Source organism: Pinus tabuliformis, chromosome 8 (genome assembly GCF_031772625.1).
Source record: "Pinus tabuliformis cultivar Carrire ecotype Pingquan chromosome 8, CPIR1, whole genome shotgun sequence".
Lineage (NCBI taxonomy): Eukaryota > Viridiplantae > Streptophyta > Pinopsida > Pinales > Pinaceae > Pinus > Pinus tabuliformis.
The window spans coordinates 1,434,969,911-1,434,983,153 of NC_142294.1; the positions used below are offsets into that span (position 1 = coordinate 1,434,969,911).

A 13,243-nucleotide genomic window follows, 5' to 3' on the forward strand; every position below is an offset into this window, starting at 1 on the left:
TTTTACTTCTACGAAACATTGTTTTGGCATACTTGCCCAAAGCACATCCTCTGCATACATCATCTTATTTTGTACTAAGATCTGGAACTCCTGTTACAGTTTTCCTAAGAATTCTCAGAGCCCCGTGGTGCAAATGTCCCATTCTTCTGTGCCATAGTTCATTCAAATATTTGTCTTCATTACTACCTATCAATGCCATTGGTGATTCTAGTTGTAACCTGTACAACATGTTACTTCTGTTTCTGATCTGCACTTTCTTTTTCCAACTCGGGTGTTTGACGTATACTTTCTCCTTAATGAAGAAAACGTCATTGCCCTTGCTTTGAAGTTGTGATACGATAAGTAAGTTCATCCCCAGTCCTGGCACATGCAGCACATTGGTAGAGCTCGGAATTGCTCTCCCGTTTCTGTTTGAAAAACTATGGTACCCTTCCCTACTGGATTACACTTTGTCTTATTCCCCATGGTGATCTAAAAATTCATTCTTTCCTCCTGATAATCTGAGAAACATTCCCGAATTCCTGTCATATGCCATGAGGCTACCTTTGGTGATTGCAGAGCTTTGGTGATGCAGAGCTTGTCACACAAGCAACCTCTTCTTCCAATCTGGAAGCCAGCATAGAGAAATTGAAATTTCTATCTCTTGTGCAATTTTCTGAAAATCTGCACGAGTCTCCTGACATAGATGCCTTTGCATCATGATCTTGACCCATAATTGATTTTCCCTTCCTGTCTCTAATTCTTTGCTCTGATACCATGTGAAAATTTTATTACTGCAACAACTGATTTATTTTACCTACTTATTTTCCAATAAGTTATTTACGAAATCCCTTCGGTAAATATTAAAATAAATTCTACTACAGATATCACACCATTATACAGAAACAAATACATGCACAAGAATCAAACACATCAACACAATGATTTTTGGACAATTGTCCCCAGAAAATCCCAATGCAAGAAAACCGATGCAGCAGAGGAGGATTTTATTATTAAGCTTTTCTTGAGTATAACTAGGGTGCCAAACTGACTCACCCAATAGAGATAACCACACGGCAGTAATACCATAAAATCCTTCGACGCTTCCCCTAGGCTCAGTGTTAGTCCAGCTAGCCTTTGCGCAGCTCCCAGACCCTCTGTGTCAACAATCTGCCTCACTGCATCACCCACATAGGCCCTCCCTTCACTGCGTAATCCAGCTGCCTCTGCGTCTTTCTGATTGGCTCTACGTCTGCCTCTCTGATCTCTGGGCTAGTCCTCTGGCACTATCCTTGCGTCTTTGTTATGTACTCGCTGCCTCTCACTGCAATCCAGACCTCTAGTTTGAATTTCTCAGCAAACCCTGCTCCAGAAATCGAACTGACTGGTCTCCCCTGGTGTATCTCCAATTGACCCTCAAGCCTCCTCTTATACTTTTCATGTTGATGAATCAACGGTCGATATTAAATCCTTAATCAACAACTAAGATTAAAATAGACTTGATCTTCGTCTTTTAGAAGCTTTTCATCCTTATATTTATTAATACCCATTAATATTTTTATTTTCCTAAGTTTAGACTTAGGATCATCAAAAATATTAATTATTTTAATAACTCCTCATCCGAATGGAATTTTCCAAAACGATTTCTGGGTCTTGGAAATCTCATGTGCTTTAGCCTCTCCACCAATTTTCATGGCTAGAGCACATCCAATACTATCCCAAATCAACACTGTACAGCAAAAAAAAATGACGCACAAACAAGACGAGACGGTGGGCACAAAGAGAGTCCATATTTCAAAAAGTTCAAATTCAAACAAACAACTCCCACCGAAGATAAACGAAAGCAATTTGACAATTGTTCCAGTAGATCCCAACTCAGGGGGATGGCAAAAGGTCCAAAAAAAGGCAAGAAATAGAAGTTAAGTGATTACTATCACACTTAACTTTGTTGGTTTTTATTATTTTTTCATATTTTTCTTATGCACATAAGCCGAGAGGCTGCTCTTATTGAATGCAGTTACCATCTACAAAATGTAATTTTCTTCCTTTTTCAAAAGTTGAAAAAAATTACGCGGTTTTCCTTTTGGAAAAAACATAGAATCAACTTATGAATATTGGAATTTACGATTGGAAAGGAAGTGGAGAATATTTAAGATGCCATCTATTACAATCAACCAATTATCCCTCAAAAACAAAGCAACTATTAGCACCAAGTTTGTACATTTCCTAAAGGTCCAAAGGTTACGATTATCAATGCAAGGGGTTATGTAATGGCCCATGAAATTTTTCTGTGGAAATGTAACATAAACTTAAGAACATTTCTAAACAATTATTTCACCTAATCCTAAGTGTTCCCTAAGTTTTTGCAGCAAGTTTAAAAATATGAGTTTCCAAACTCTTTTTCAAGTGTCCAAAGCATTTTTCAAGAAGCTTTACCCTTATTAAACCTTGATATGACATTTGGCATAGTTTTCAAGTGTCCAAGAGGGATTTTAAATTAAACCCTAAAATGGCAGTTTGCTCTAAATGGCAGTTTCCAACATTTTTCCTGTTTTAGTCACTATGTTCAAACACAAATTTCAAATAGGTGGTGATGAATTTCAAAAAACCAAAAGAGGTTTTTGTTGGTAACAGGCTGATTTCAAAAAACGTCTTTCAGATTTTACCCAGACATCATGGTTTGGAAATTACAGAGGAATCTTTGAGGCCTATTTTTCCAAATTTTGTAATTCTGTTATTTTCCTATTTTAGTCACTATTTTCAAATGCAGTTTCCGAACATATGGAGATGAATTTGTAAAAACCAAAAGAGGTTTTTGTTGGTAACATACCAATTTAGAAAAAAACTCTCAATTTTTACCCAGCTAGCATGGTTTGAAGGATATGAAGGAATATTTGCAGCCTATTTTTCAGGATTTAAATATTTAATTATTTCTTGTTTTAGTCATCCACTTTGGGCGTGGTTTTCAAGAAGATGAAGATGAATTTTCCAAATATGAAATATGTTTTTGTGGGGAATGAGCTGATTTACAAAACAAACAAACAAAACAAAACAAAAAACCTCTTTCAGTTTTTACACAGCTATCACGGTTTGGGAGATCCAAATGCCTCTTTGAAGCCTATTTTTCATAAATTTGTCAGATTTTTCAAAATTTTGTTTCCTATAAAAATGCCAAGTCAACAGCTGAAGGCCACCTCATCAAATTCGACTTGGGGATCAGACTAAAGATGGGTGAAGAGGTTTTTCAGATCCATTTCTTTTGGATCTTGATGGTTATTGTAATTAATACTTTCCCAAACATTGTGGATCTCAGATTTATGTATTTTTCCTATATAATGAATGAAAAAGAAGGAAGAAGGGTTGGACTTTGAAACAAAGTATTATTTTGTTGCGTGTGTAATCAAATTATTCATCTTTTCAAGTGCCAAGAGGATTAGGATATTATGTTCATGATACAGAGATTCTTGTGATGGTATGCTCAGTCATTTTTCTTCTGTGATAGTTTCTTTTCTATGTGATATCATTTATATGTTATCTTTTGGTGTTTAAATGAGATTATGTGACAGAATTCATTAGTTTAATGCTCTGGTTCATATGATTTAGACATCTGCACTATTTCTCCTAAAGCTTGCAAGATTCATGTTTCATGCCCTGCTATAGTGGATTGTTTTCTCCTTCTACTACCATTCAAATGATGTTTGATATGTCTACAGTTTGCCATCTACCCTGCCTCTGTCCATCTTGATTCATACAGTCAAGATCTTGGTAATTGCATCTAAAAACTTGATTTGTTGACTCCATTGCCCAATAGATTAATTGCTTCATCCCAACCACCACACTCAAAATCCAAAAACCCTACTGAAGATCTAGCCATTGTTTTAAGACACAACCAATTGCTAAGCTTAGTGATTAGGTTGTCAGAGAGAGCCCTCTCTGGATTGAAGGGGCTAGCCTTCAATCTACAAGCTTGGTTTGAAAAGGTTACCTTAGGGAGTTCTATGTTATAGCCAAGGAAACCCTTTGAGTGATAACATCAACCTTGCCCAAAATGCGATGGGAAGAGAAATTGAAAATTTTTCAATCACATGAGAAAAAAAGGATGAACGGATGAATGAGAGACAAATTGGAGAGGACTTGATAATTACTACCAGGGGTGAGGCATGAATGGGCTCTAGAGAGACCAACAATCATTCCAAGCCCCCTAGAGAGGGAGTTTAGAAATTAAATTTTAAAGGAGTCCTCCTAAAACAATCAAGTGGGGTCTAGATATGAAGGGATTTTCAATAACCAGACAAGAGATGATCTAGTTTTTCAATCTTGTTGATTAGAAAAGGGGTTGAATAACTAATCAAATGTCGAAGGCTTCTTAACTGGGTTAAGATTGGTTGTAAAGCAGACTTGAGTGCATTTGGAAGTTGAAGGGGAGTCAAAGATCCTCATCATCACTAGATAAAAGGTAAACGTATGAAGAGCCCAAAAAAATGGTATTGAAAGATCCATGAACAGAATAAGGAAATTAAGCAAGCCCCTTGAGAAAAAGTCAGTATCAAGCACACCAAGAAATGTGGGAATAAAATTGGCTAATATAATCCTTTATATATGTTTAGAGTCGTGTGAGCATGGATGGCTAATTATTTTTGTGCAGGTAATAAGGGAAGGCTTAGTTTGCTCCAGATTCTAAACTCAAAAAAAATCATAAACAAAAATATATCTTTAATAAATTAGCTAATCAAGCCATGACGCATTGATCAAGGATAATGATGAACAGAAGGATATTTTATAGTCATAGAAGCAATTCTGAGGTGCCACAAGATAGACATGTCCCACTATTATTTCAAACACACCATTCATAAATAAAGGTGGAACAAAAATAAAAGTAGGTGAAGGTAATTGTGGCATATCTAAAGAAATAAAGAATGGAGGGGACAATGTAACTCGCATGAGAAAAGACGCATCTCGTCCTCGATAAAAGAAGGATTGGGAACACAATGTTAAATAAGAAGTTTAGGGTTCAAGTATGTATCCTAATAGTGAGGAGATATTCCAATTGCGTGACAAATGAGTTATTCCAAGCAATCTCCTCCTAGTATTTTAGCTCAAGTGTTTCAACTTTGAGAGCAGGATGTCAAGGCATAGAGATGATGGGAAAAGACAGACAGAAGGTAAGGAGGCAAGCAATGAGGGCAGCCCTAGTTGTAAGGTGGCAAAGGCAAATCAGATAGAAGCTGAGCAAAGGGAAGGAGAGAAGTGGAGGAGAATGTGCTGGAACTTACTTCAAACTTTTGGCAACAGATCAAAGAGTAAGAACCTGAAGGGAAACTGGAAAAACCTAGAGAGGTCAGTAATGAGGAGTGGGTGGATAAAGATGAAGAAGACTGGTGAAAGAATCTTGAAAGTACACATGGCATGGATATTTTATTCTGGCAGGTTAAAGGTACCCTTGCACCGTTTGGCATCTCAATACATGAAAGTATTGAGAGCTTTCATCCTGAATTGGTTAATATGTTTAAAGAAAGGACCTGTCAAAAATAGGTAAGGTGGTAGGTGAGAAGGATTTGCAGTACTTTAATGAATCTGTCTTGCAAGATTTGGGTTAGCTTGACGGGCTAATGCTTGCCAACTCAAAAAAGAAGCATTGCAACAAGCATTAGATTGTTTATAAAGCATTCAAAGCAATATGACAAGTGCTCTCGATCATGAAATGGGTGATGAGAACGAACGAAGGAGGCAGAAGTCAGGATAATTTGGTGTTTATTTCTCTCTTAAATTTTGTTCCAAGAGTATACATTTTGTTCGGAATGGATCCCTGTCGGGATATCACTGTAAATTCTAAATCACTTCTCCTCTATTCTTGCTTGATACAGTAACAATGGCTAAGGAAGATTTAGCCAAGATGTGTAGTCATTTGTTATTAATTTCACTACATTGCGCTGAGTTTTGGTGATGGAGTACAGGGCCACGGGTTTCAGAGACAGCTGGAAGGTACACCAAATTTTCAAGGGGCGGACCCGATGGGGAAGGCAAAATATATCAAAAAAGTATTAAAACTTTAAAAATAATACAAACAAATATTCTAAAGTATATGACTACCAGGCTACTTAATAAAGTAGCAATTCTTAAATGATAAGCCCAAAAGACCTTGTATGGCTGGATATTAGAACCTGAAGACAAAATTGGATAGCTGGGTACAAGGGCATACCAAACACGGGAGGCAAAAATTACTGTTGTGACTATTCCCTAATGTTAAAAAATTAAACTGTGACAAACACTGCATAACTGCATAGATAATATTTGTCACGGTCTAAATATTTTTCTTGGGGAACCAGTGCCACAACGGCGCCAATCTGAATAGAGGGCATCAAAATGTCGCCGAAACCATGAGGAACATCTCCAGGACCTCCTCATTTTTATCAATAAAAGTCTAAGGGGAGTGGGAAAATCCCCCACTTTATTGGGAACGACCCTACAATCCCCAGGTGAGGATGAGGAGACACAGGGGACGCGACCCCAGGGATAGGGAAGTTACACTTACTACTACTAGACATCGAGTTACTCTACATTAATTTGCTTTGATATAACAGTGTGTGAAAAGATGAGCAGCATCTATAAAATGTAATCTAACCTTCAGCAATTGGGCCCTGAGATTGGCCCCTGCAAACTTAGACCTCAAAGGCTGCTGCACTTGTTGGCTCCATGAAGTGCCTGATAAAATCCCTTTTCCCCCCGAAGAGCAAGAAGATTTATGAACACCCACGCTACCAATAGAAGATGACTGTAAGCGAATGCTCGTACTCTCCATCGCCCGACTCGCCAAAGCCCTCTAAACTCGGGGTTGTCGTGGGGCTAGGTTTGATGGAAAAAAGCCTCGGCCTAAACGCGTACCCGCGACGCGATGACGAGCTCCTGCTGGAATGAAATCAGTCGAGGATGAGAATCTTGTGAGATCAAGGGCTTATCATTTTTAGCCGCACGAGATCAATGTTGGGGAACGAATCTCTCGGAAGCCCCATAGCATTGGAAAGAAAATTGGACAGATCATGATGCTATGTTGGATCAGGACGTGGAAGATTTGAACTTTTCACATACACGCACTTAGGCTGGTCTTCCGGACGAATGGTCCACGGTCATAATCCTTATGGTAATGACTCATAAAATTCTTAAAAGTCATTGTTGGTGGCTAAAAGAATGACCTTTGAGTCATCATATCCATGGCAAACTAGGATATTTTCGTTATATTTAGTTACAATTTTTTTTAAATGAAATGAAATGATATTTTAACATTTATAAAATCATAAAAATTAAATGTGTGATTTTTTGGAAGTTTTTTTGGGGAGTTTTTCTGGTTAATTTCTCTAAAATCCAGTAGGAATTTATCGAAATCACAAGTTTGATGGGTAACACCTACACAATCCAAGTGCCCTAATATTTTTTAGGGTGAATCCATATATACAGTCAAAAAATCAGTGTAAATAACAGAAATCAAGATTTCACTTCAATTTTTTCCGTCAGGTTCTGACGCCGAAAGTCCAAAATGTCGCACTAAAGACAACTCCAATCAAAAATAGTTTATGGGATTATTAATTTTCTTTTTGTTTTTTTCAATTTAATCATTTTCTTATTTAAATTGGTGATGGGGTGACTTAATCTTCCAACAATCCTCTTGTTTGAAAAGACAATGCCAAAGAAACCAATGCTAACATATTCCAATAACTTTTGTTGATGTCTTTAAATACATCACATTCCAAAATGAAATGCATCACATGCTAATATATTCAATAAAGATTGTTTTGGCCAAACCAAAAAACAAATAAATTACAAATGAAAGGAGATTCATTATGAAAAATGTTTGGGAATACTAACCGTTCAATTTATTATTTCAATCATTTTTAGTTGGATTTTAAACCAAATTTATTAAAAATATATGTTAAACGAAAAAAAAAAAAATAAGATGTTTATCTTAGGTTACTTAAATAATGAGAAAGGAGGTTGGTATTTTTAACATTGTATAGTGTAATTGTAGTAGGCGTATTTAAAGGTATTGAGTTGATTTCTATAGTCAAAAATAACAATTTCATTAATCAAAATTGCAATTTAAATGAAGATTGACTAATTGGATTCTAGTGATCGCAACCCATAAGAGGTCTAAATCATAGAATGTGCAGTCACTTTCTTCCACCAAGTACTCACCGCAAAGAGTAAGCTAATTTTGTAGCAAAATAACCCTATTTCTGGATACAAATTTAACAAGAACAATACTCGAAGGGTTTTGTCCAAATTCCTAATCAAACAAGTTCTTCAAAAAGTTATTCATAATTTTGAATATATCGAAATGTTAACTTTTTGTATCATTAGATTTCATTAACTAGAGGGAAGTTTGTGACAATATTAGATGCATCCCTCATTGTGATACTCAAAGGAGCAAAGAAGTAGTGTTGAAAGTAATGAAATGAACTACACAATGTCAATCGTTATTGCGCAATTCACTTCACTACTTTCAATCTATAACAGACCCAACCCCCTGCGTATCATTAACGAGATGTCATCTTGAAAATTTTATTCTTAAACATTACTCAAAAGCTACTTCTAAGCTTGCAATTTTAATATGTTCGTCGAGAGCTTTTCAATGAGTATAATTTTATCACATTATGAGTTTTGGGTTATAAGTTATAGCCCTTAAAGGATTATTAGGGTTCCCTCCTTTCTCTCTTCTAGCCAAATCAACATCCATACATGTCCATGTCTCATGTGATGCAGCATTAACCAACATGCCACACATGTGATGCCATGTCCTACACCCTTAAAGTTGTTAAGATATCTAGGGCATTAGCATTAGGTGATTTCTCTTCTATTACAAACTGCTTGTGAATGTTTTTTAGTTATTTAGATTAGGATCTTCTTCATGTTAGATTATTAGTGTTCTTCTTCATAAAACAGTAACCAATGCATAAACATAAATACACAAGAGACATAGCATGTAGGTTATGAGCCAGGGCCAAAACCTCTCACTCTTTGAGAGGAAAACTCGCACAAATTATTCTTATAGAGATTCCAATTGACGAATACCAAGACCAAGACCCTTGACCTATTAGCCACTCCAAGACCAAGACACGTGTTCTCTTGTCAATACTCTTCTTGGCTCCTCTTCCACCGAGATCTTCATCATTGCCGTGATATTGAATCTTCATCACTGCCTTGACATCATTTTTTCCTTCATAAGCCCTTATCACAAAGATATGACACCTTATTGCACTTTGGTATGACACCGAGACAGAGGTACATATCATTGTAAGGTAGCATTTACTTGTCCCTTTATCCTCCTTTGACTGATTCATTTGAACCTCTTCACTGCCACTGTGATCCGAGCTTATGTCTCGCTGCCACCTTATACTTGTTGCCACTATGATTCGTGCTTCAAGAGGGATCTGATTCTCTTCAACATTTAGTCATCCCACATTGTTGATTGTCCATCTGAAATACAGAGAGAGAGACATACTATTCGAAACAAAGATCCGAACTTACTTGTTGACTATGATAGAAGTCTGAATTTATCACTGTTGCAATCCACCCAAAACAGAGATCGAACTGCTTGGAGATTGAACTTATCACTACTCTCTTTATCCGAACGGTTGACTGTAGTTCACTGAAAACTTTAAAGGAATCCAAACTTCTATTGCCACTGAAAATCTTAGACATCCGAACTTTTATTGCCACCAAAAACTTCAAAGAGATATGATCGAAATTTTATCTTTGGGGAATAGGCCGAGGTGCCTATTTATAGTGGTTTGTCTGTCATATATAAGCCAACATGATTTTATGAGCCGGTGTGTCTTCATTATGTGAGCCGACATGGGTTCCTTTATTTATCTTGACGCTGGCATAGGAAGAGGACTGTATGCTTGTCGTTGGAGGGCTATTTAGACATTTTCATAGACTCATATACATTGACACATGCTCAAGAAGAGCTCTTCATACATGACATTAATTCTTTGACTTAAATGACAAATCCTAATGCTCTCAATGGGAGCCATCTAAAATAAAATCACTTGCTCATGAAACCCATGAAGCAAGGCTTACAATAATAATTTTATTTTTCTTCATTACATCATTTACAAAAGTCACAATTACATGTCATTATGAAGACCGAACCTAGTTATACTTTTCAACACTCCCTCTTAACTAGGGATGTATTCATAATGGTACTTGGTCATTCTCAATTTGAAGAATTTCTCATAAGAAGATCGGATTGGTGACCATCTGTCTAACATCATATCAATGAGCATTGTCACATAGCAAGGCCTTGACTAACAACTCTATCCACCTGATCATAGCACAATGCTGGTGAGACCAATGATTCATAGACACCAAAATCATTGTCTTGCAAGGTACATACTCCACTCACGTGTTCACAGAGTATGACCTTCCTTGGACAATTCTTATCTTGGATAGGCAGTCCTAAAAAAATATCGGTCCACGACTACTCTTATCTTGGATGTCTTATCTCATCCTCAAAAAGTATCGGATGCCAGATGATTACCCAATCCTCCATCCTATCTTCCCAGGTGAAGACCAAAATGATGTGTCTGTCTCTCCCTCTCAATTAGGGAGGACATAACAATTCCAATAATGGAATGTACTCATTCCTACATAAGGAATGTACCTAAGCCCCCTCTTGGCTTAGGAATTTCCAAGTTTCTCCCAAGTAAGAAACTTGCTTCCATGCTCCCTCTTAATTATGGACCTACAACAGCTCCTCGACCAGTTGCTTGAAGAGCTCCTTCCTTCGATGTCATGAATTTATTTATCCATGAGTCTTCATCTTTTTTGGCTTCTTTCGTAGGGCACAAACCATTCATCACTTTCATCCACGAGTCAAATATGTCATCATTCCTTTTTATCAAAAAGTGATCCATCAGTCTTCATCTGACCTTGGTTCATTTCATGTTGCTTTCTTCATGTCATATTTCTGGAAGGATCTTACATCCTTCTTTATCGTCCTCTTGGAAGTCATCCACAATTCTTCCATTTGGTAGTCCTACATAAGCCCATTTAGATATTTGTTAAAAAATAAGAAATGAACACTTAAATAAAAAATTACATTTGTGATGGTCTTTCATCATGACATATTCCTGTAGGTATTAGCATCTTGCATACATGTTGACACATCTCCCAAAGATATCCATTGTCAAGGGTCTCCATCTTTTTCAGACTTCCATCAGAGTTTTTATATCTTTCTGAGATATTTCCTAGTCAAGTCTTCTTGGTCTTTTGGATGTTGATTGCCTTTATCATGGTTTCATATCTCATTATCTCTTCCTTCCCTTTTCTTCACACATTCTATTCCTAGGAGCTTCCAGTCAGAGTTCCTTAATTATAGTCAACTACCTCATACTTCATATGAGAACGTATTATGTTGATTTCATCTAGTGTGACTTATGCCTTCTTGCATCCTTTCAGAGGAGGAGATCCTTTTCCCTTGATCATGCTTCTCAAGATAGAAGTAGCAATCCATGTTGCTTGCAACCATACGACATGATATTATAATATTAAATACAAGCATACATACCTCATTTACCTTTAGGTCATCTAGTCTTCTTTCAACAACTTCCTTGATTGAAAATATCTTCAACCCTTTGATATGCTTCATCTCTTATGTCATCGTACCATCATCCCATGAACTCCACAAGTTGGAGTTCCTGATGAAACACTTGCTTCCTCTCTAGATCGGTGAACCCTTAAGTGAGGATTCAACCAGAGAATCTTGAGGATCTTTCATATCCATATCTGGCAGATGTTTCCTTTTTTATGTATAATGAGCCTTATCCTGGATGACTTATTCCTTTCCTTAAGTTTGCAATGAGGTTCCCATGAGCTATATCGTTCATATTTGACTGTCATGGATTTTGTTCTAGACATCCTACATGTTTCCTATGGTGATGTCACGAGATCTTGTTTCTAATACTCGCATGATGCCACGATGCATCTTATTATTTATTATAGACATATCCTATAACATAAGATTTAGAATTTATGTCAAGACCTTTTGTGAGGGATATTATCTCAGTCATAGTATATATCTCTTACTTCCTCTTTTCTTGGACTTCTTCTCTTCAGCTTCCTCCACTTCTTCAGTGATATGGGCTTCTTCTCTTCTTTTGATATTGTCCCTTTAAGACAATCTTTCCTGTAATGTCCATAATTTTTACATCCATAGCATTGAATCTCAACTATGCTCTTCTTTCTTTTCTGAGGACCAAAATTTTCCAAACTTCCCTTTCCTTCCTACAAATGTTTGAGTCCTTTAACCTTCAACACTTTTGCCCTCAACTTGTCTTCTTCTATCTTGCATAGAAACCACAAGTTGTCGAATGAGGTAACTTTCTTATCCCCATGGACATTTGTTACCTTGTTCATCAGTTAGTGCATTTAGAACAATGATGATTATCTTCTTATCATCTCTCCTAGATCTCACAGTTGAGATCTTATGAAGATATCCCTTCATTCTTTGATACCTTTCATTTTTTGTAGATCATATCTAAGTCACGTGACCTTCTTTATCGCATCTTCATAGAATATTCTTACGAGCTTATCATATACATCTCTTTGATGTATCCAATATTGATATATGAGGGGACCTTTCATAAGAATCCCTTTCCATGAATTCAAAGCAGACCTTTTTCATTGATGTGTTCAATGGCTTCACTTTATTCGAGGACTATGTATATCCTCCTTTTTCATGCAAGGAATTTCGATGACCCAACCAACTTATAGATCTCCTTGCAAACATGAAGTCATTTTACCAAATTTGATTAAACAATGAAAGATACTTACCTGGCAAGTGAAAATGAAATCTTCATCTTGATCACTTTGATGATGGTTGAATAAGATGTATTAGTGCTCCCTTTTGGATGATCTTCTTCCAAATGAAAAAGCATTTCTTCAATCAAGAAGGCAACGCATTTTGATCTAGCTTCTTTTGATGATGGTGATTGATGAGGATTTCTTTGTTGCTTGCTTGGATGATCTTCTTTAGAGAGGATCATTGCTTCAATGAGAGGGAACTTGCTTCATAGCTTTGAAGATGATAATGCCTTCTTGCTTTCAAGATACTTCAACTACTTTGGTAGTGAATGAGTGCAGATTAGAATTGCTTCTAGGGTTTTATTCTTCAATGTAGATCTTGATATTTTTCTTTGATAACCTTTGACTTGCTTAGATGCCTTTCTTGAAACTCGATCCTTGAGTGTCTCTTTGATTAGATGCCCTT

The 13,243-nt window shown here is 36.7% G+C and overlaps 1 protein-coding gene across 1 annotated transcript in view; it reads right to left on the reverse strand.

The window, feature by feature from the left end:
* Positions 1-7,076, reverse strand: part of LOC149241067 (uncharacterized) — a 190,865-nt gene extending 183,789 nt beyond the window's left edge. Inside the window, exon 1 of the mRNA XM_089370426.1 lies at positions 6,602-7,076. Coding sequence (XP_089226552.1) covers positions 6,602-6,778 — 177 coding nt within the window. The 5' untranslated portion in view covers positions 6,779-7,076. The remainder of the gene's footprint in view (positions 1-6,601) is intronic.
* Between the last annotated feature and the right edge of the window lie 6,167 nt (positions 7,077-13,243).